Consider the following 22,191-nt stretch of genomic DNA (forward strand, 5'->3'; position numbering starts at 1 on the left):
CTTGATATCAAGTTTATTTGGTACACATCCAATGGATTTAGTAGGAAGACGTCATGAACAATCTAGAAAAATATGTCCCTGTGCAGTTCGAAAATATTTCGACAGGATAAAAAAAAAGGAACAGGAAGCGTTAATAACTGCATATGAATACAATTTTCGTTATGTTTTAATTTATTGTTAAGTAAACAAGTTAGTCTCGAAACAATATTCTAAGATCTTATTAATGTTGAATTGATATCCTTTGAGAATGTTTATTCAAATGGTTGATCAGCTTACATAGATCGTGTTTAATTTACAAGCACTAAACATTTTACTGTTCTGGATAATGAGATTCTAACGTAGCTCTATTATCCGTTTTGCTAATTCTTATCTGTACTTTAAGTGTTGTCCAGTTTGCTTTTTCTTTTCTTTTTCAGGTTTATACTTTCAGGATATTTTGGTCTCATAAAAGTTTGATTCATACAAAATTATCTTTTTCTTTTTTAATAACATCTTTAATTTGATAATTTATCATTTGCAGTTTTAGTCTTCTTTTGCTTATTTTAATGGTTTAAGTAGATTTTGCAATGATTTCATTGAACTCTATAAGTGCTTTAGTTACATCTCTTACTGCCTTTTTGGAATTCTTTATGAAAATTCAGAAGCAATGTTTTTGTAACTCTGTTTATCAACATTGTCAAACTTAATCTGAGGTTTCACTCTCATTAATAACACGTTCAGCTACTTATGTTTGCTGAGATTAGGGCTGGCGGAGTATATGGGTACTAATAAAAAGTCACCAATGAAACTTAGCTTATAATTGTGTACGCTAGACGCTCGTTTCGTCTACAAAATACTCATCAGTGACGCTCGAATAAAAAGATAGGATGACCAAAGCAAATATTAGATTGACGGGTATTAAAATCGGCGATATCATTAACTAGGTGTGGGCTGTATCAGGAAGCGACCGTTAATTTATACCGTTTCCTTTGTATTGGGAATTTCTGTAAATTGTGATTGTATTTCTAGTTAATTTTGGTTGCGAATTCTTGTCATTATGCATGTCGTATTCAAATTTTAGGGTTTGGAATAGTTTCCGTAATGTTATCAATTTTGTACATAAACTGTTCCAAATGAGTTATTATGACGAACGACTGTAAAAGACACTACTTCAGTTTTATGGTCATCATTATGAATGTGTTGACCTATACTTTGTGTCGGTGTTTCAACTCACTAGACATTTTTTCGGTCTCTAACACCTAAAAATACCATGATTATGATAATAGTCGTCTGATCTGTAATATCACCGGTCGTTTCTTATTCCCTATTGTGACAGTTTGACTGAGTGTGAATTCGCATGACCGTTGTTGCATGCATAGCAGGAGACGCTTACCCTGTCAATACACCAGTTCTTGCTCATTTGGAGTTATGCTGTTCCCTCGGTTTTTGTTTGTTTCCTTGAAATGACTAGTCATAATAAATTTACCAGATTTGAACATCGGTAAACTTCTGCGCATTGAATTAGGTTGAATTTCAATACGATTACATATATTCTGTTCAAATATAAATAAAAATGTGGCATGAGTACTAATGAGACAATCCAGGTCGCATAGTTTAAAAAGTTAACAATAATAGGTCAATGTACTGCCTTCAACACAGAGCATTAGCTCACACCGAACAGCAAGCTATAAGTCTACATTTATGTATGCAGTATAAGCATGTTTGTAACTGCGGTACTGATTTTCATTTGAAGCGTCTTGTATATTTCTCTATATTGTTTACAATGAGCATGGATGAAACTCCCATAACCGTGTTTATAATTTGGGCTTTCAAGATTGATTTTTATTTGTTTGTTTGCTGTTGTTAGATTGTTTTGTAATTATAGTTGGATTCTAATTACTGAGCTTATTATCTACTTTTCCTAACAGGAATTATTTTTAATACCAATTATCAGCTCATTGAGAATGTTGAAATTAGAGTGAACTTGTAATGGGTTAATTTTATGTTGAGTTTATTAGATAATGATGTTTGCATCGGCAGTAGCTCTATCCTGGTTAGCAGAGTTTTTATTATATTTTCTACTTGAATGTTTCTCATTTCCACTTGATGAAATCTTTGAATTATATTTTCATGTATTCTTGAAACATATCTGTATGTATATATAAGTATAATCATATTATATTGGTTTAGAAATACTGAGCTTACTACAATCAAACCGTAAGTCACTGAGCATATCACTAGCTCAGTAGCTAGTATTTTTGTACTTGTATGACATTACGGATATATTATTATTTCCAAATTTGCTGTTATCAACTTCCGAATTCATTTTGAATTAAGGAATTTATATTTCTCTGGTTCACATCTGATTTTCGTTCGGGTTTAACGTTTGGTCCTTTTGATCATATCACCTCCTCAGCGTTTGCATATTGTTTTCCCTCTTAAACTTATAAGATAAGAGCATCACTGAAGAGAAAGTATTTGCCCCAATTGCGCATAATGTTCTGTAAAATTGGTAGTATAACCATCAAAGGTACTTGAAATTAAACATTAGCTAAGTAAGTATTAACCCCTTTTTTGCTATTTCGAAATATTAAAACATAAGTATACATGTATTTGGAAACTCATTGTTTAAGGTATTTTTTAATAAAAAATATTCTTTATAGACAAAAAAACATAAGACTAACAGGCGTATCCAACAATTAATTAACATAGCAATATACACATTCAGCTTATTAATGACAATCTCTGGAATGCACTGTTCTCCCTTTGATCTGGAATTAATTCTATAGATTGCATAAAAGCTTGTCTCGCTGATTCTATGTCTCCTAACAGTTCCAAAGTTATACCTAGGAGGTTGCAAGAGGAAGCTTGCACCCTGGTATTTGCTATAACATAGTTTTCCCTTATGGTCAACTGTAAATTCCTGAGGTCATCTCGATATTGTCTGCTATTTTTTAAATGATAATGACATAGAAAACGAAGAAAATGACCATATGCAACTGGAGGCATTCTACATTCCAATTCAATTTGCAGTTCATCCGGTATTAACGTGGAGTTTGGAGTAAATATCACCAAATTTAAGTACAAAAATCTCCACAACTGAACAATAGTCATTTTTTTAAATAAATGTAAATTTAAAAGGCCATAATTAATATCTGAAAAAATCATGTGGTGATAAAGTTTTTCCGGAGTACATTTTAACAAAGCATACTGGACAATGTAAAGAGCCGTATTGTATTGTTTAATTCTGTAGAAAAACGAAGCTAACATCAGCCATCCAGATACAGCGTCATGACGTGTGCTCAGCAGCAGAAAATGTATATCAGAAGTGTACTGTTTATAATTAGATTTATTACCGAACACATCCTCGAATGGCAGTAATCTGCTACTTTCAAAAATATATTTTGACATATAGTATGTGTACAGGTATTTGATTTTTGAACTGTTACTGAACAATACCTTGTGTATCACTTTTTCCAAAAGAAAATAACATTGCAGCTGGAAAATGTCTGCCTCAAACATAGTGTTGGTTAATAGTTTTTCAACACTGCTGACATGTACATAATCTGCCTGCTTCCTTACATCAAATGACGATCCCCGAAATTCTGAGAATTGGTCTGACAATAAGATGCATTGCCAACCATAACTGTTTAGAATATTCAACTTGTTTAAAAGTGTTTTCTGTGCCTGTCCTTGTATCTTATTCTCGAATAAATTATTCTCAGGAATGAAATAATGCGGACAAACTCCGTATTTAACACAATATATTAGTCTCCTAAAACATCGCATGTAACAAGATATCAAGTTTTCAGGTTTCCATTCTGATGGAGGTAATTCTTCACATATCCAAAACAAAACTGTTTTCATGAAATACGAACAAATCAATTCTTTACAATCTATATCTAAAGATATAACGTCTTTTTGAATAATTTTCATAAGGGCATAACATAGTAATTGTGTATGTGTAAATGTATGAATAAGTAGTTTTTCGCCAACGGAAAATGATATGCGCCATTCTAATTCTTCTTGTGCAGATCCTTTCACACCTACAGGTACAAAGAGAACCCCATGATTAACAATATCCTGTTTAACATCGTATCTCGGCCATGAATGGTTTGATCGTGTTATCCATTGTTTTGCTGGTGTTATCCATAACTTACTATATAAACAGTATGCCAAGTCAAAACTACCACGTTCGTCTGATACACATGGTCCATGAACAGTCGACAAAATATCGGTTGAAAGTGCTTGTTTAAATAAATGGTTTGAAAAATAGAATTCACTACCTATCTCAGCACAGAATTCTATGATACTCTGGTCACTATTGTGCATTAGCCGTAACTTAGTGAAACCTGGCTCTGTATCTACCATTTCCATTGTAAAATGTATTTTATCAGCATTTAAATTCATGTGTGTGTTTTCACAAATTTCAATTAATTTCGCAACCGTCATAATATCTAAATCACTACCTTTCATCCCTAATCCCTCTCCAAAACTTCCACTGGTGATTGTTGTCCATTTCTTGTCGCTATGTAAATGGTCTCTGACTGAGTTCATCATTCTGATTGTTTTCACATGCTCCTTTGTTCCAACAATTTTCCAACATAGATAATGATACAAAGCTAGTGATGCATTTTGTGTGGTTGGTTCTGTAAAATTGATTAAAACAGTAGATTAAAAAAGGATTAAAAGTATAATAAGATTTTTTTTAAATTTTATTTCAGCTTTCTAACAGTTAAAAAAATAGCATATCAGCTTATCGAAAATGTGTATCTTGTTATAAATATAAATTCGTCGTTCACCTCAAGCGACACGAACCACGTATAACAATAACTCACAGTAATGTTAGCGATATAATAACTTGAGAGATGCCGGATACAGCCGTTAAAAATTAGAATTAGTACAGCAGCATTCAAGATGCAATGTTAACAAAAATAGTATGTAACAATGTATAACTTATCGTTTAAATTTGAAAAAAGGACGTTGATAAACAAATATCGACCATAAGTAAACATGGTTAAGATAACAGCACTGAATTGTCAACAAATCAAAAGTTAGATATATCTTTGATTACTCATTTCGTTAAAAGATGTATCTCTTCACTCATTTCAAAAAATAAAGATAATATCAGACTGGATATCCCGAATATTGAATTTAGATTTACATATTAACTCAAATAAAGATATAAAATATAAATCCTGGAATTTTTACTTTCGTTTATATTTCGTTTTTACTGGTTCGCTAATTTAACAAAAATGTAATTTCAACTCTTTAAAATTAGCTGAACGTTTTAAACATATACTATTGGCAAAGTAAAAATCAAGCTTCTCAATGATCAAAGTTATTGTTTGTCAAATTGTTACATATCTATTGAAATTATTTCTGTAAATTTTGTGGTTTTATTGTCATGTAATTCTTATATTTTGGTCAACAGGTCAAAATAAATATTTCGTCAAAATTTTGATGAAATTTAAACGACCTAATTCTGTTTTAGTCAAAGTATAGAATATCCCATTAATCTGTCATTTTCATAAAAAAAATTTTAGTAACAGTCGAATGTATTTTCCTTAATACGATGACGGAAATTCCCAAAACATCTGCTTTCGGTTCTATTTAATTTCATTGTTATAAGAAAAACTTGTTTTAGTGTATCGAAATATCATTATTTAAAACCTAAATAAAGAACACCATGAAATTGTGAATTTAGAAAAATTCGAGTTTAATTTCATAGTTCATTGTTTAAGACTGTCTTATGTTAACTTTTAAAAAAACAAGGAAATAATTGTGGCTATATGTATGATAACCGTTCAAATAAAATGGGTAAAATGGTTAATGATATATTGTTAAACTTTAATCCTGGGACATATTATCTTCTGTCCAGCAAAAAAAAAAACGTGTCGAAATGGGATTATGTGTTTATGATGAACATTTTAATCATTACTATGACAATCGCGTAAGGAATACTAGATTTGATAGATAATTGATGAAATATATTGAAAGTCATGTGACGCTTGGTGGTAGAAAAATGATAAGATTATTTATAAGGTATAGAACCTCTAATTCGGGCCCGGTCGAAAAGAACATCCAAGAAAGTAGTACATATTTTAACCAAAATAGTTACTACGCATAACTGTAGCTTTGTAAATACGTGAACTATTTGCGTAGTTTTAGTATCAAATAAAATCTTAGGGACATGGAATCACTGTAGAACCCTTGTTGAACTTTTCTTTTGAATAATGAAAAAATATATTAATGATTATCATAGAAGGGCACATTTTGCCTGTTGTTCAGATCAGAAGTACCTGTTTTGTACTATCAATCTTCCGGGAACCAGTACGTTCTAAAATGCAATTAAAGGTATGTTGATTTTTTCATCACAAGTCAGGATAAGGTATAGTTTTGACATGAAATGACTTCTCCTTTTTTGAACTTAAAACAAAGTAGTCATTTATGCTTGAAATTGCAGAAATTAACATAGAGGCAATGGTGTTATGAATAAGTGGTTTCATATCATAACAAAGGAATAAATTTTAGTTGTTTAAAGTGTATCGACAGGGATTTTAAGCTTCAACTATTCACAACTAAATTCAACAGTTCTAAAATAATTTTTGCATTACCACAACTTAAAATAAGGCTTTTTAGTCTTTATACAATTGGTATTTCCAAAGCGCCGTTATAAACTCTCAAAACCAAAAATGAAAATGCGAAACTCATGGAAAATTTGAGTAGTTATTTATCAGTATATATTTTTCGATAAAATAGTTTATAAATAGAAATGATAATAAATAAACTCATCATAGACACCAGGATTACATTTTGTATTTACGCCAGACGCGCGTTTCGTCTACAAAAGACTCATCAGTGACGCTCGAATCCAAAAAAGTTAAAAAGGCCAAATAAATTACGAAGTTGAAGAGCATTGAGGACCAAAAATCCTAAACGTTTTGCCAAATACAGCTAAGGTAATCTATTCCTGAGGTAGAAAAGCCTTAGTTTTTCAAAAATTCAAAAGTTTTGTAAACAGTTAATTTATAAATATGACCATATCAATGATAATTCATGTCAGCACAGAAGTGCTGACTACTGGGCTGGTGATACCCTCGGGGAATAAAAACTCCACCAGCAGTGGCATCGACCCAGTGGTTGTAAATGAACTCAACATAGATACCAGGATTAAATTTTGTATTTACGCGCGTTTCGTCTACAAAAGACTCATCAGTGACGCTCGAATACAAAAAAGTTAAAAAGGCAAAATAAATTACGAAGTTGAAGAGCATTGAGGACCAAAATTCCTAAAAGTTTTGCCAAATACGGCTATGGTAATCTAAAACAAAGAGGAACACACATGTCTAAAAGTAAAGATAACGCCATGGCAAAACGAAAATAAATACCGAACAAAGCAAACTCATCAGAAAACACGAATTATCGTTTGAAGGCTGGCCAGCTCTTGTTTCATTTGTTACAACTGCTGCCAAACTTATATTAAAATCCATTTGTTTTCAAGTGATGACAAAGTTTCATGCTAATATAGTTTGAATTATTGTCAATTTTCTAACCCTGGTGAATTCCTAAGGTATTACACATGTTTATTTTCAAACCCCATGGTGTGATCGAAAGTTTGAAATATTAATATAATAGCTCTTCAAATTCGTACTTTATTTTGCTTTTTTAACATTTTTGGATTCAAACGTCAATGATGAGTCTTTTGTAGACGAAAAGCGCGACTGGCGTAAATATAAAATTAAAATCCTGGTATCTATGATGAGTTTATACACTAGTAACGGGTTTTACTACTGAAACGGTCATTTTAAACTGAACGACTCTGAATTCACCGCAAGGAAAAATGTCAAGATCTTTTTCAGTTGTTAAGTACATGTTCAGTACACTAACTATCGCGATCGATTAAGTACCAGTCAGTACTGATTCAGGTAATTAAGAAAAAACGCGTAGCGTTAAATCTAGTACTGTTAAGTACATTTTAGTACACGTCAGTTCATCGATAGAATCGTTGTCCAGTACTTTTCAGTGTATCAAAATAATATGAGGATAGCTTCCCTTTGATTAGCAGAGGAATCGTAATAAAAAAGCGGAAAAAAAATTAATAACAATAATAAACAAATAAATATAAAGAGACATAATCGGCAACGGGACTGTGGATACACGTTTTTGTTAACATGCGTTTCATTTTCATAAATTGGTAAAAATAACATGAATAATAACTGTTAAAATATTTGTATGGAACCATTTGAATTTCGGATAATTAACTGAGAGTTCAGCCGTAAAGATTAGAATAATGAAAAATCCCGATAGCTTTCGAAAATATCCACGCTATGATTTCGCGCCATTTGTCTTTTGACAGTTACTTACTGTGTCCGACCATGGAAGTATTATATTGACAGGAACTCCAACAAGCGGACTTCAAACGTTTAAAGTGCGATGCCGCAAAATCGTCAAGTATCTGTTAATTAACTCGACATGTCATATGAATCTCATATGGATGCATGGGTTCCGATCAAATTTGTGGACCTCGTGATTGATCGTAATTCCGGAACATACCGAAATAACCGGATGTGTACTTAATTGTCAAGGAAATGACATTTACCGACCATGTCACTGAATGACAAATATGTCAGTTTTTACTGGTTTTGCTGCGTAAAAACAAATAAAAAGAAATAAACGAAATCCCCACGACCGTGTATACCAAAAATAAAAACCTGAAGAGTAAAAATACTCACAAGCCATAAACTTTCAGTTTAAGTTACAATCAATCTAAATAGTAAGATTTTTATTCATGAGAGGGCCGGCGGCTAAACACGCATAACTGTTATGTACATGCTAGGCTTGAAAATCATAAAATTCTTATAAAAAGTAAACGGAAAAAGTTTTTAGCAGCAATTATTATCGCGTTTTACTGCTAACTTAAGTGTTTACTGAAAATATTTCCAACAAAAATTTAATTCAAAAGTTGGTTCCCCGTAGCGGCGGGTGCCGGGGAAGGTTAAATGGCTTTGATCGGAAAAAATATCAAATATTTTGATTAATTGTTTACTGATAGTCCAATGACAAATCTTTCATGCAATTCAACAAGAAACAAAACATAAATTGCTTAACATACGGTGTAAGATGTTTCAGAACTGTTAAGCATTTATACACACATAAATAAATTTAAGAATAAAAAAAAGATTATACTGCTTAGGGCCCATCGTGGTGATCGTTCTTTAAATGCATCCAGAAATATTTTAAGCTATTCGTAAAAAAAATCTGTCAGACAACCTTTATCTTAATTTGAGCTATCCTTCGCCATCTTACACACTACACGCGCATCACATTGTTTTCCGCAAACACCCTACTTTAGGTACATGTAAATTTTGATATCGGATATTTCCCGATTTCCAAGTTCCAATGATTAAAACATATTAAACAAAACTAAAAATAAGCTTGCCCTCTTTCCGAATGCAGTTAATTTTCTTATGTCATTCTGTTAAATATGGACCGATTTTTTTAGATCTTTTCAGCTTTTTCCTTCATTTATTGAACGGAAACAGGTGTCTTATTCATGTGGCGATTCACAAATAACCACGGGAGTTTCCGTGTTTATTTACATTGGTAGGTAGATAAGACACTCGATACCAAATCACGTGATAAGACCAGCTTCAGTTAACAGAACAGACGAAGGCGGCATCGCAGATACCCCACAAAGGAGTTATCACGTACTTGACAAACTGAGTCGGAACCTTTTATTTTCTTATAGAAATCAGTGGGATGGGAATGTGCTAATTTTTCGTTGGAGTTCCTGTCAATATAATACTTCCATGGTCCGACTGAAGTAACGTAAGTATATATTTTGAAAACATTTTGACAGTTTCGAGTGATATACTTATACATTCCTTACTTTACAAGAGTGTTTGTTTGATTTGTGAACTAGTTGAATGATCATTAACTGTTTAAATCCGACGACTTTCACAAGATGTCAAGAAGGGTGTTTGGTTATACAACTGTTCATTGAAATTCCTGTTCTTCGACATGTAAAACAAAATAATCTAAAACGAGAAGCTCTTCAATTTCAAGCATTAATGGTATTAAATTTAGCCTTAGCATCAAAATAAACATGGACAGCAGGGTCGGATCCCCATTCAAAAGCATTGATCATCAAAAAAGGGGTGTTCCAACCCTGGAATACCCCCCTTTTGAATCCCCCACTGGGCAGCTCAGCTGTGTAACATTATCAGTGACAAGCATAACAAGGGAGCTGCCTGTCGAACTTAGACCATGTATCATGTGTACATGATGTAGACTATTATATTAGTGTAATAGTCCAAGATCGGACGAATAGAACTTAACATTGTTTTATATGGAAAAAGTAAAGCATTTGCTATAAATGGTTTTTCAACATTTTATTTATACAATCAGAAGTCAAAGTTTTATTTTTATACACCAATCTCAAGTTTTTTTAAGAAGGAGTTACCAAACAGCTGCCCCGCGCAATCGGTTCCTACTGTGACATATTAACATAAGCATTGTGACATATGAAACTGACTGGAAAGTGCACAAACTCGAAAGTCGTCCATTTTGATGTAAAAAAAAAACACTTTGTTATGTAAAAGTGGCCCATGTGTCCCTTTCGGTTTGAAAATTTCCCATTTAAAGATATGTTTTTCCTATACAATGTAACTGAATGCAGAGATGAATTCTGGTAGGAAAAAATGTAAAATTTATCATTGCTAAGACATTATTTTGTCATATCCCATGATATTTCTTAACATTTTTTGTTTCTGTCTGGTACATGTCTAAAACTGCAAAAACGGGTGTATTACATTTGCATAGATTTGGGGATTAACATACATGACATATGTTACATTTGCACACAAAAAAAAGTATCACATTTGTGCACTTTAACCTATAGATCTACCTGTATATTAAGCATGCTATTTAATCATGTAAATACTCCAATCTTAATTGTCTAGGATTGTCAGTTTTACTATCAAAGGTTTGGTGGTTCTCTCATGGCACTCCAACTTCCTACACCAATATACACAGACCTCCAGGAAATAGCACAATAGTCAAAATAGTGCTTAAAGTGGCGTTAAACACCAATCAATCAAAATATATATAATGCTTTTCATGAATTTGTTTACCTACACTGACTTATTTTGCTTGTTAATCTAAATCTATAGGAAATTATGTGTTTTCAATACTTGTTGATTTTTAAATTTGTATGGGGAAAACAACAAACAATGATACACAGCAGAAGAAAAGGCTGTATAGTTTATTGACGAATTTAGCGTCACACCTAATTCTTTATAGTTTTTGAAATTTATGAATTTCCAGTGAAGTTGAACTTTACATCAATCTGTTGACTAGCTATTAAATGATCAGTCTGGAAGATAGTCTCATTGGAGATCATACCACATCTCTTTATCTTTTAAATAGTGCACCTGAGATAAACTATGATTAATTATAAAATAATCTCAAAGGCCTTTAGTTTTCTCATTTAACATGTTTACACTGTTTCAAATTTTTCATGTTGGACATTTTATAGTTGACTATATAATGCATTATAATATTTCATTGTTGAAGGTCGTACGGTGGACTTATAATTGCTTATAAAATATCTTTGCCACTTGAACTCTGGTGTATGGTGTATGGTTGTCTCATTGGCAATCATGCCACATCTCCTGATTTTCAAATAAATTAGAACATAACTCATGGCATTAGTTTTCTCTTATGAAAATTTCAGAATTTGTCATGCTGTGCCTTTTATTCTCACCACACAATACGGTATGGGTTCTGGTCATTGTTGATTATTATACAGTGCCTTATAGTTGTTTAACAACCTCGTCCTTTAGTCTCGGGTGGATAGTTTCTCATTTACAATCATACAACATCTCCTTATCTACTATATAAAATTGAGAATGGAAATGGGGAATGTGTCAAAGAGACAACAACCCGACCATAAAGCAGACAACAGCCGAAGGCCACCAATGGGTCTTCAATGCAGCGAGAAACTCGCACCCGGAGGCGTCCTTCAGCTGGCCCCTAAACAAATATGTATACTAGTTCAGTGATAATGGACGAAATACTAAACTCCAAATTATACACAAGAAACTAAAATTAAAAAAGATACAATACTAACAAAGGCCAGAGGCTCCTGACTTGGGACAGGCGCAAAAATGCGGCGGGGTTAAACATGTTTTTTGAGATCTCAACGCTCCCCCTATACCTCTAGCCAATGTAGAAAAAACAAACGTACAACAGTACGCACAGTAAAACTCAGTTTAAGAGAAGTCCGAGTCCGATGTCAGAATAGGAAACAAAAGAAAATAAACAAAATGACAATAATACATAAATAACAACAGACTACTAGCAGTTACTGACATGCCAGCTCCAGACCTCAATTAAACTGATTGAAAGATTATGTCTTCATCATATGAATATCAGGCACAATCCTTCCTGTTAGGGGTTTAGTATTATACCATCATAAAATATATGAGAAGAACATAACCCGTGTCATGCCAACAACTGGTTTTAGAATAAATATGTTTAATAAATATATCCATGTTTATTACCAGTTGGAGAATGCAGGACAGAAAGCCCTAGACAAAAGGGTACAGGAAAAGTGATCATTAAGTTTTGAGATAAATTTGTCTTTGATTTACCATATTTATATGTTTAAAGTATATTTCGTATTTTCTTGAACAATTATATGTAAAACAACTTTAATATCTACTTATTTGTCATGAAATTCATAATTATCTTGAAAATAAGCTAAGTAATACAATGTCGGTTTCAATATTAATTTTAAAGTTAATTTGTTCCTCAAAAATATTTTTATATATAATAGAATAGAATAGAATAGAATAGAATATTTTTATTTCCCAAATTACATGATGTATTATATATTTACTGAAAATGAATTCATAACCATACAAATGTGAAATTATAATAGGTAATAATCAGGATGTTCACATTGTATTTATAATAAACAGATGTCAACAAAACAGTAAATTGTCTTGAGGGGTGAATTTCAAAGGGTCATACATGTAGGTATCGCACACGACTACGATTTCCACAAATGTTAACCCCTTCCCATTCATGCATTTTTAAGCAAAATTTTCACTTTTAAAGGTGTTCCTAAATATCACATAAATTTCTTTATTTACAATAAAGTATATCTTTTTTTATCCATCTATCTCAGAACAGATATGTTGGGGCTACAAAATGAACATATCTGATAAATGTTACCATAGCAACAGATCACGTGACAGGTCTCTAAGTATTGAAATTTCCCGTTTTTTCTTGTCATTTAATGGAAATTTTAAATTTCGTGACAATTTCTGAATATGTTTGAAATGAAAATAGATATAACTCTTACCAGTTAAAGTAAGCATGGAAAGTCAGCTTTTCAAATCTTGTCAAAATTAATGATTATAATCCTAAATAATGTATTTTTTCTGTTGCTAAGCAACATTCCAATTTTTTAAAAATACCTTATCCCATCGGTTTTTCCTTCATTTTTCAGCTTTTTGAGAGTTGTAAAGATGAACATTCATCAAGTACTTACTAAATATGGAATAAACAAAACAAAAAATGCAGAAATTTTTTCACTGTGTCAAAGGGTTACCATAGCAACGGTAGTCAAGTGGGAAAAATTACGAAAAATTGCCATACATTAAAGGATTTCGTGTTTTTGATAATAAGAATTATATATAAGCATACACAAATAATGTTTAATAGAAATCAGATACAAATTTTAAAAGTGTAATACAAAATAATACTAGTTGCTATGGCAACAGTCTTCTTAAAATGATGTAAATCTCAAATTTCGATAACTGAAGGTTATTTCCAAGGTGAACAACTTTATGAAAATAACTGTTGATGTCAACTTGAGTACTACTTATATTGATAATCAACACTTGCCAGTGGACAAGAAAGTTGCTTTAATTCATATACATTTATAAATTAACAAATGAAAAAAATGTATCAATTAAGAACTGGTTAGTCACAAATGGATAAAACGACCACATGCACAGTATCCAAATTACTGGCATCAAGTTTCAAGTTTTCTCTTTTTGAATTTTCCATTTTGAGAGACATATTGTTGAACATTTACTTCTGTATGCCACTGGTAAAAACAGTTTCTTGTTGCTGAGCAACAAAGTGGGACATGACAAGTATTACAAAATGAAAACACTTTGTGGCTTGGTGACGGTAAACCATCCATACTGGCTTTTGCATTACAGTAAACACAATCCTTTCTGTTACTAAGGAAAGATGGCATATGTTTGGTGACAATGTTTTCAACAGAAGATCTCCCGATATTCATAAGCTCAGATGCTATCGACTCTCTGAACTCTAGTTGACCAAACCTAGAATCAAATGTTGTGTTTTCAAATTGGGCAGGATACTTTCCTATAAACTCCTGAAAAACTATATAGGAGTTTACTACCATAATGTCAAAACAGTGAAAAAATAATACTTTCCACCAGTGGCTTTGGGTTCTGATATACGATGAATACTTATTTAAATATTGGTTAGACAAGTCTACTCCACCCATATTGACATTGTAATCATGAATTACTAGTGGTTGTTTTATGTTCTGCCTTTTCCATGCACTACGGTTGGAAATAGTTCTATAACAGGACGTTACATCAGAACCTTTGTGCAAAGGGGACATAAGTGTAACTGTCTTACAATCCTTCCATTGTATAAAAACAAATGAACCTTCTCTATGCCATCTAAAATCGCCTCTGGACACAAGTTTACTCCAGTCTACACTTTGTTTGAAAACTAAAGGCATTGCTGTGCTATTAGATCTGACAGCTCCCATTAAATAAACTTTGTTTGTAAGTAAGTCATTTGCTAAATGTAATGTTGTGTAGAAAGAATCAACATATAGCCTAAATCCTTGTCCATATAATTTTTCACACAAAGTGGTAACAACTGTGTATGCTAAGCCCTTTGATTTGTCAACTATGTTTGTTCTCTTCTTACCCAAGTACACAAAGAAATTCCATGTGTACCCAGTAACAGAACATGCCAGAACCCACAATTTTATTCCAAATCTTATTGGTTTGTCTTTGATAAACTGCCGAATGCCAGAATATTTATGTTTAGAAGCAACCATCCTTTCATCAGCAGAAATATCTTTGTGTGGAAAATATAAACTTTGTGATATTTCCTTTACATGGTCCAGCAAATACCTCATTCTTGTTAACTTGTCACCTGAAAAAACAGACAGACATGTACACCTTACAATGATTCCATACACGAATACAGAGACCATATTGCTAACAGTATCTGAGAAACACAACACAAGAACAAAAATTGTTAACTGAACCATGAAAATGAGGTCAATGTCACATGAAACCTGATAGTAGGACATGTACACCTAACAATCATTCCATTCACCAAATATAGTTGACTATAGCTAATAGTATCTGAGAGATACAGAAACGACCACATTAACTGAACTGTGATCACTAATCCATTTAATGAAAATATCTTGAAATATAAAGCCTTTTACAAAACGTTTGCAATGTTTCCTCTGCTGCCAGATTGTTATCCAGATATCTTGCATTCAGGACAAAACACATTTTTGTGAATAATTAGTTAACAATTTATTAAGAATAACAATTCACAAAATGCACAGTGATGTAAATATGATAAAATATATATCTTTGATGAATAAAATTCCTTCTTTTAAATTCAAGTAAGCAGTTTAGTTATTCTATGTTCTTAAGCATTCTCCATTTTAGACATAAGCTTTTCACTGTGGTCCTTCAATGTATATTGTGCTTTGGTAATAAACATCTGTCACTGTCTATCGAAAGCCTATACTTGGTCATTATTAACCAAAAGCTATGCATTTTTTGGACCCAGATCAACTGGTTGGCAATGTTAAATATAAAATTTCACAATCGTCCAGCGATGTGTTCTCCAGTCAATCATCATAATATGTTGATTTTACATCTTACTGAAAATAGAAAAAAAAAAAAACAGAGGACAACAAAAGTACAAATTCGTTTATCATCTACAATACTACATATATATTTGTAATAAAAATTATATATGTTTTGCATAAATGTTTTAAAATATATTTTTTTTTCAAACTTATTTCATCAAAAACATAAGTTTGAATCCTACATGTATGTAGTTCATGGATTCTAATATAAGTATTTCATTAACAATTTAGTTTTGGCGATTGCATATTTTTCTAGCATTTATTCAACACCTATTTCTAATTTTTCATGTTGTAATTAACAGGTAAAGAAAGCTTTCATTTTAAATTTAATAATTTTTAATAGTTTTATTGTTGAAGGATAACAAAAAGTTAACACACATTGTAGGTATTCATTTTCTTCAATTCCATGTATTTAAGTTGAAGAATGAAAGTTTATAGAAAAAGACATATCTATTCTTTTAATATGACATACATGCCCCTTATCCATTATAATGTTGATATAAAAATTATCTTTTTAAAAAATCATGGTCAAATGTAAAATTTTAAATAAAGTCATTAAGTACATATAATGAATAAACTGTTAACACAGAGATATGTCTCGCCTTTTTGTAATTTTGATAATGCAATGTTGAAATTAAAATAGCAATACTTTAACATGTAAGTTATGCAAATATTCAAAGTCGATGAACCATGACTGAAGGTACATGGCTAAACAATCTCCATGGAATGAGATGTGCCAATGCTAATACAACTGCATACCATTGACTTATTATAAGTCGTTCCCTTTAAACAAACCTAAACACAAACATGAACTTGTGTAAACTATGTAAAAGTTTCAAAGTCCATGAACCATGATCAGGGGTGGGGCTATATAATCTCCATGGAAACGATACTTGCAAATGCTAATACATTTGCATACCAAATATCATTGACTTAACATTAGCAGTTCATCTTAAACTATAATCTAATCATAAACTAATACATGTAAACTAAGCAAAACTTTCAAAGTCAATAGACCATGACTGAGAGGGCGGGGCCAAATAATCTCCATGGAAATGAGATGTGCTAATGCTTATACAACTGAACACCAATTTACATTGGCCTATCACTAATGGTTCCCAATAAATTGACCTTATCACAAACTAATACATGTAAACTATGAAAAGTTTCAAAGTCAATAGACCTTGACTGAGGGGGCAGGGCCAAATAATCTCCATGGTAATGAGATGTGCCAATGCTAATACAACTGCATACCAAAAATCATTGACCTACCACTAGTGGTTCACCATGAACTAGACCTAATCACAAACTAATACATTGTTGATGCCGACGCCGGAAACAGCATACCTATGTCTCGCTTTTTGACTCCGTCAAGGCGAGACAAAAACTGAATAGCTTGCAACTGTATTTCCTGTTTACAACAATAAGCAAGCAATATGTAATTCTTTTTCAAATATTGATTATATTTATTTTAATAAAATACTTAACCTTTATCAACTTCAGCTGGAGACGTCACTTGAATAAATGATAGTATTGCAAGGAATCTTTTCTTTGACATAACATCTCTTATTGGACAGCTCTTGTATAACACATCAGTTGACCAATATTTATCAACTGTGGACAGTTTTACAACTGACATGTAGATAACAATACCAACAAATCTGTAAAAGATAACAGTAAATAAAAAGAAATCTTATATAATACTCTGCTTTCACTTTGTAAACTAAGTTAAAAGCTAATTTAAATAAAATGCTCCACTGGGCGCAGCTTGATACGACCGCAGAGGTCGACCCCTGAACAGTTGGGGAAAGTATGGACACAACATTCAAGCTTGATACAGCTCTGAATTTGGATTGTGATTAAATATTTGACACAGCATAGGTTTTAGACACAGAAGGAATGTGGTCTAAGAACTTAAAAATAGTTAATTTACCTATTATGGTCCAATATCCAAAATCTAAATACATGGTTAGATTCAGCATATCAAAAAACCCCAAGATTACAATTTTTGTTGAAATCAAACAAAGTTTAATTTTGGACTCCAATTTGGACCAACTTGAAAACTGGGCCCATAATCAAATATCTAAACACATGTTTAGATTCAGCATATCAAAGAACCCCAAGAATTAATTTTTTTTTTAAAATCAAACTTAGTTAAATTTTGGACCCTTTGGACCTTAATGTAGACCAATTTAAAAAAACGGGACCCAATATTAAAAATCTAAATACATTGTTAGATTTGGCATATCAAAGAACCCCAATAATTCAATTTTTGATGAAATCAAACAAAGTTTAATTTTGGACCCTTTTGACCTCAATATGAACCAATTTGATAGCATGGCCCACTAATAAAAAAATCTAAATACATGGTTAGATTCAGCATATCAAAGAACCCCATATATTCAATTTTTGTTGAAATCAAACAAAGTTTAATTTTGGACCCCAATTTGGACCAACTTGAAATCTGGGCCCAAATTCAAAAATCTAAATACATGTTTAGATTCAGCATATCAAAGAAACCCAAGAATTCAATTTTTGTTAAAATCAAACTAAGTTTAATTTTGGACCAAAAACAATTCCCCCCCCCCAAATTTTTTGAACCCCCTTATGATTCATCACCCCCAAACTCAATCCCAGCCTTCCCTTTGTGGTATGATACCTTGCAGTACAATTTCAGAGAGATCCATAGACTTGAACACAAGTAATTGTCTCGAAACTAGAAAAATGCTTGTTTTTTGGCCCCTTTTTGGCCCCAAATTCCTAAACGTTTAGGGCAATTACCCTTAAACTCAAACCCAGCTTTCCCTTTTTGATATGGAACCTTGTAGTACAATTTCATAAAGATCCATACACTAACACACAAGTTATTGTCTGGAAGTTAAGAATAAAGGCTTATTTTTGGTCCCTTTTTGTCGCCATTATTCCTTAACTGTTGGTACCATAACCCCCAAAATCAATCCCAACCTTCCTTTTGTGGTATTGAACCTTATGGTAAAATTTCCTAGAGATCCATTCATTTAAACTAAAGTTATTGTGCGAAAACCAATGTGTCTTCGGACAAAGACGAAGACGCCGCTGCTGACGATGCCAACGTTATACCAATATACGAATTTGCGGTCGTATAATAAAACATTGGGAACATGTGCACGAACATGAAGACAAATTGTGGAAACTTGGTTGAATTTTGAACATTAATACCCTTCTATTCCATTGTTTGTGTATATAAAATATGTTATAATAAATATATATATAAATTAAGGTGTGTTAAAGGGTATTTAAAACCATATACCAATTATACAACAACCCAAAAGTTTATTTAAACATCAACAACAGGTTTCTTGTATGGTGCCATATTTTTTTCACTTATATTAAGTCTTACCGTAGTAACTCATTTACTGTAAGTAATTCCCAAGCTCCATCAGATGTGTATGAAGTGCACATTCCTGCACTAATTAGAGTTCTTGCCTGGTTATTCGTGGCTATACAAATCTGAGTAAGAAGTTCCACTGTACAAAAGAGTTTGAAGAAATCTGCTGGTGATTTAAGTCCTTGTAGCTGTTTCCTACCAATATAAAATGGACATCTTTAAAACAAAACCTGTACTGAGAAAATATTACAGGCAAGCCAACATAAGACAACTTATTTTTTTTTACTAAATTTATTGTAAATATTCTAAGACATTTCAATACACTTCTTTAATTCATCAAAATACAGGGTTTTTAACTATAAAAGGGAAAGTTTGACCTGTATCTATAGTGAAAGTGAATATTACACATTTTTTATGATTGGAAAAAGGGCTTTTTGAATGAATTGAAAACTATCTTCTATGAATATGGAAATATTTCTTAAATAAATAAGTGAAGAAAAGATAACAGAAATATCCATTTAAAGTAAGAATTCATACAACATAACCATTTACCTAGTGAAGTTAGCAAACTGAAAACCTGGAGGTTTTTCTGGTTTGAATGCCTTTGTTCTTGGGTCTGGAGCTGAATCATCAAAGGTGTTTTCATCTTTCCAATAAACACTCTTGGCAAGTGTGTCACCATATAAACTCTGAGAACTGTCTTGTGATGAACTAGAAAATACATACATTTATAAGAAACAAAATCTAACTCATAATTATATTTATAACTAGATAATGTATGATAATATATAGAAAGTTTTACCAGATTAACAGATATTTGCAAACACAAATTTTCTAATAGCATACTTTCATGATCATGTATAGTGTAATGTTTCTAGTCATTTGGAGAATTATATGTTCATAGAAGGTTTATTATCAACTTTACAAAAAATCATGATGATTTAACACTGGACATATTGTATATACATGTACACCTATAGATCTACAAATGTATTGTGTAGAACAGTAAGATGTATACTTTATTTTGTATTTTTTTGTTGTTGGACTGCTGGCTCATTGTATCCCCTACATGTACATGCACATCTGTTTTTATCCATAATAAATATATTGATGTCTAGTTGCAAATAGTGCATCAAATGTTATTCTGCATGATGTTTATAAATAATGCAAAACCAACCTACATTTTGTACCTGTCTTTGAACTAGTCCAAGACAGATTTTAAAAATGCAATAAGCCTGCAGCATGTGCAGTTAAATATTGCATGTTTACCCCTTTTTTTGTTTATTTGTTTGTATTTTGACTCCCAACTGACCAGCATTTCTTTTGTTCTGTTTTGTTGTTGTTATTTGTGTACCAATGTTCAATTTTTCTACACTTTCAGCCTTTTATTGAATAACATTATCATGATTATCTTTCAAACAATGGTCATTGCTTATAAAAAAAAGGAGATGTGGTATGATTGTCTTTGAGAAAACAATTATTATTCAACAGATCACAGGCTCATGGATTTGGACAGACACATTTAGAATATGAAGGGGTAAAATATGTATTTGGGCACTCAACTTTGCCCTAACACGAACATCAGAATAAACTAAAAATCATGAAAAAGTATAATTTCATGTACTTGCTTTTATTTCACAATATTCAAGCCAAATATTTCATGTTAACCAAAACTGTGTGACCAAATTGTTAAGGGGTTAATAAGAGTATGATCAATATGGAACTTCACATGCCAGAGAATATTTATGTACAAATTTGAACTTGTTATTGCTGAAGGAACTTCCATTTGTCACAATTGAAAGCAGAAGATTTTGCGTTCATTGTGTGAATTTGGAACTTACAAAACTTCGGGTTCTGTTGTGTATGACTCAGTATCATCAACGATGTCTCCATCCTGAAGCAACAAATCCAAATAATCCTCTTCGTCTGATGAAATTAAATCGGTATCCATTTGTCCTTGATTTTAACACTGAGGTCATGAACCGTAAAATCACAAATTACAAAATACCCGATATCGGAATGTATCCGGGTGACCGCTAAAAATAAAATTATGTACGAAATTTGAAGAAGCAAAGATTTAATTGATTATTCTCTCCAAAGAAACTAGAATAAAGCAGGTGCGCGCATACATGACCCATAAAAGAAATGATTGGCTATCGTAAAAAAAAAACTCCATAGTTTTTTCACTCGTTTTTGACGGCGATCATAAAAAAGTAAAGACTCGTAACTTTAGAAGTCCCCAGCCGATTTTAATAAACTTTTCAGTTTTGGAAGCCTAAAAGTCCAGATTTTCTTTGTGTATAATCACTTTTTCATAGTTTAAGTATTGTTGGTTTTTTTTTTTCGTAATAATTTTAAATTTCTCCCATTTCTCTTGGTTTAATCGTAAGCAAGTGCATTAACATGAACAAAGAAATATACTCAATGGCGTTTTCCCCAAATAAAATATACATCGTTGTAAAGCAAATTGTCGAATTTATTAGCGTGTAATTTTGTAAAGCCGAAATATTTCACAGAGTGAAGTTTCGACAGTTTAGTTCCGATATTGACAAAACGGGAAATCCCCGTAAATTTCGACGTAAAATTAATTGTCAAGTGCAAGTTCATCTCGCTGTGAAATTTCTTATTTTTATTAAACATACACCATATTATACTAGTTGAAAGCTTAAATTCTTGGCTTTAATTTCATGTAAGAATTATGTTTATACACTCAGAAATAAAAACGCTACAATGATTCTCAGATAATACGCAACCAAAAAAACGCTTCACCGGTAAGCTGTACCGGTGTGAAAGGGAAGGGGTTGTTGCACCCTTTATCATGTACCTGCTCACGTAATTTTACTGGATATTCAAACCAATTTGAAAAAGAAGTATGAAGCAACAT

At 32.0% G+C, this 22,191-nt stretch overlaps 2 protein-coding genes across 2 annotated transcripts; both read right to left on the bottom strand.

Moving 5' to 3' along the window:
- Nucleotides 1–1,376: 1,376 nt before the first annotated feature.
- Nucleotides 1,377–4,607, bottom strand: LOC127713977 (uncharacterized). Its single transcript, XM_052219927.1, has 2 exons — nucleotides 3,439–4,607; nucleotides 1,377–1,532 (listed from the first exon to the last, which is right to left on the bottom strand). Exons 1-2 carry the CDS (start codon nucleotides 4,537–4,539, stop codon nucleotides 1,377–1,379), a joined length of 1,257 nt encoding a protein of 418 aa, XP_052075887.1. The 5' UTR covers nucleotides 4,540–4,607.
- A 9,145-nt stretch (nucleotides 4,608–13,752) lies between these two features.
- On the bottom strand, nucleotides 13,753–22,098 carry LOC127714469 (piggyBac transposable element-derived protein 4-like). Its single transcript, XM_052220525.1, has 5 exons — nucleotides 21,149–22,098; nucleotides 19,860–20,018; nucleotides 19,320–19,502; nucleotides 17,429–17,601; nucleotides 13,753–15,201 (listed from the first exon to the last, which is right to left on the bottom strand). The coding sequence occupies exons 1-5, from the start codon at nucleotides 21,256–21,258 to the stop codon at nucleotides 14,027–14,029; spliced, it is 1,800 nt and encodes a 599-aa protein (XP_052076485.1). The 5' UTR covers nucleotides 21,259–22,098; the 3' UTR covers nucleotides 13,753–14,026.
- Nucleotides 22,099–22,191: the final 93 nt, after the last annotated feature.

The sequence above is a fragment of the Mytilus californianus genome, unplaced genomic scaffold, assembly GCF_021869535.1.
Source record: "Mytilus californianus isolate M0D057914Y unplaced genomic scaffold, xbMytCali1.0.p SCAF_9, whole genome shotgun sequence".
Lineage (NCBI taxonomy): Eukaryota > Metazoa > Mollusca > Bivalvia > Mytilida > Mytilidae > Mytilus > Mytilus californianus.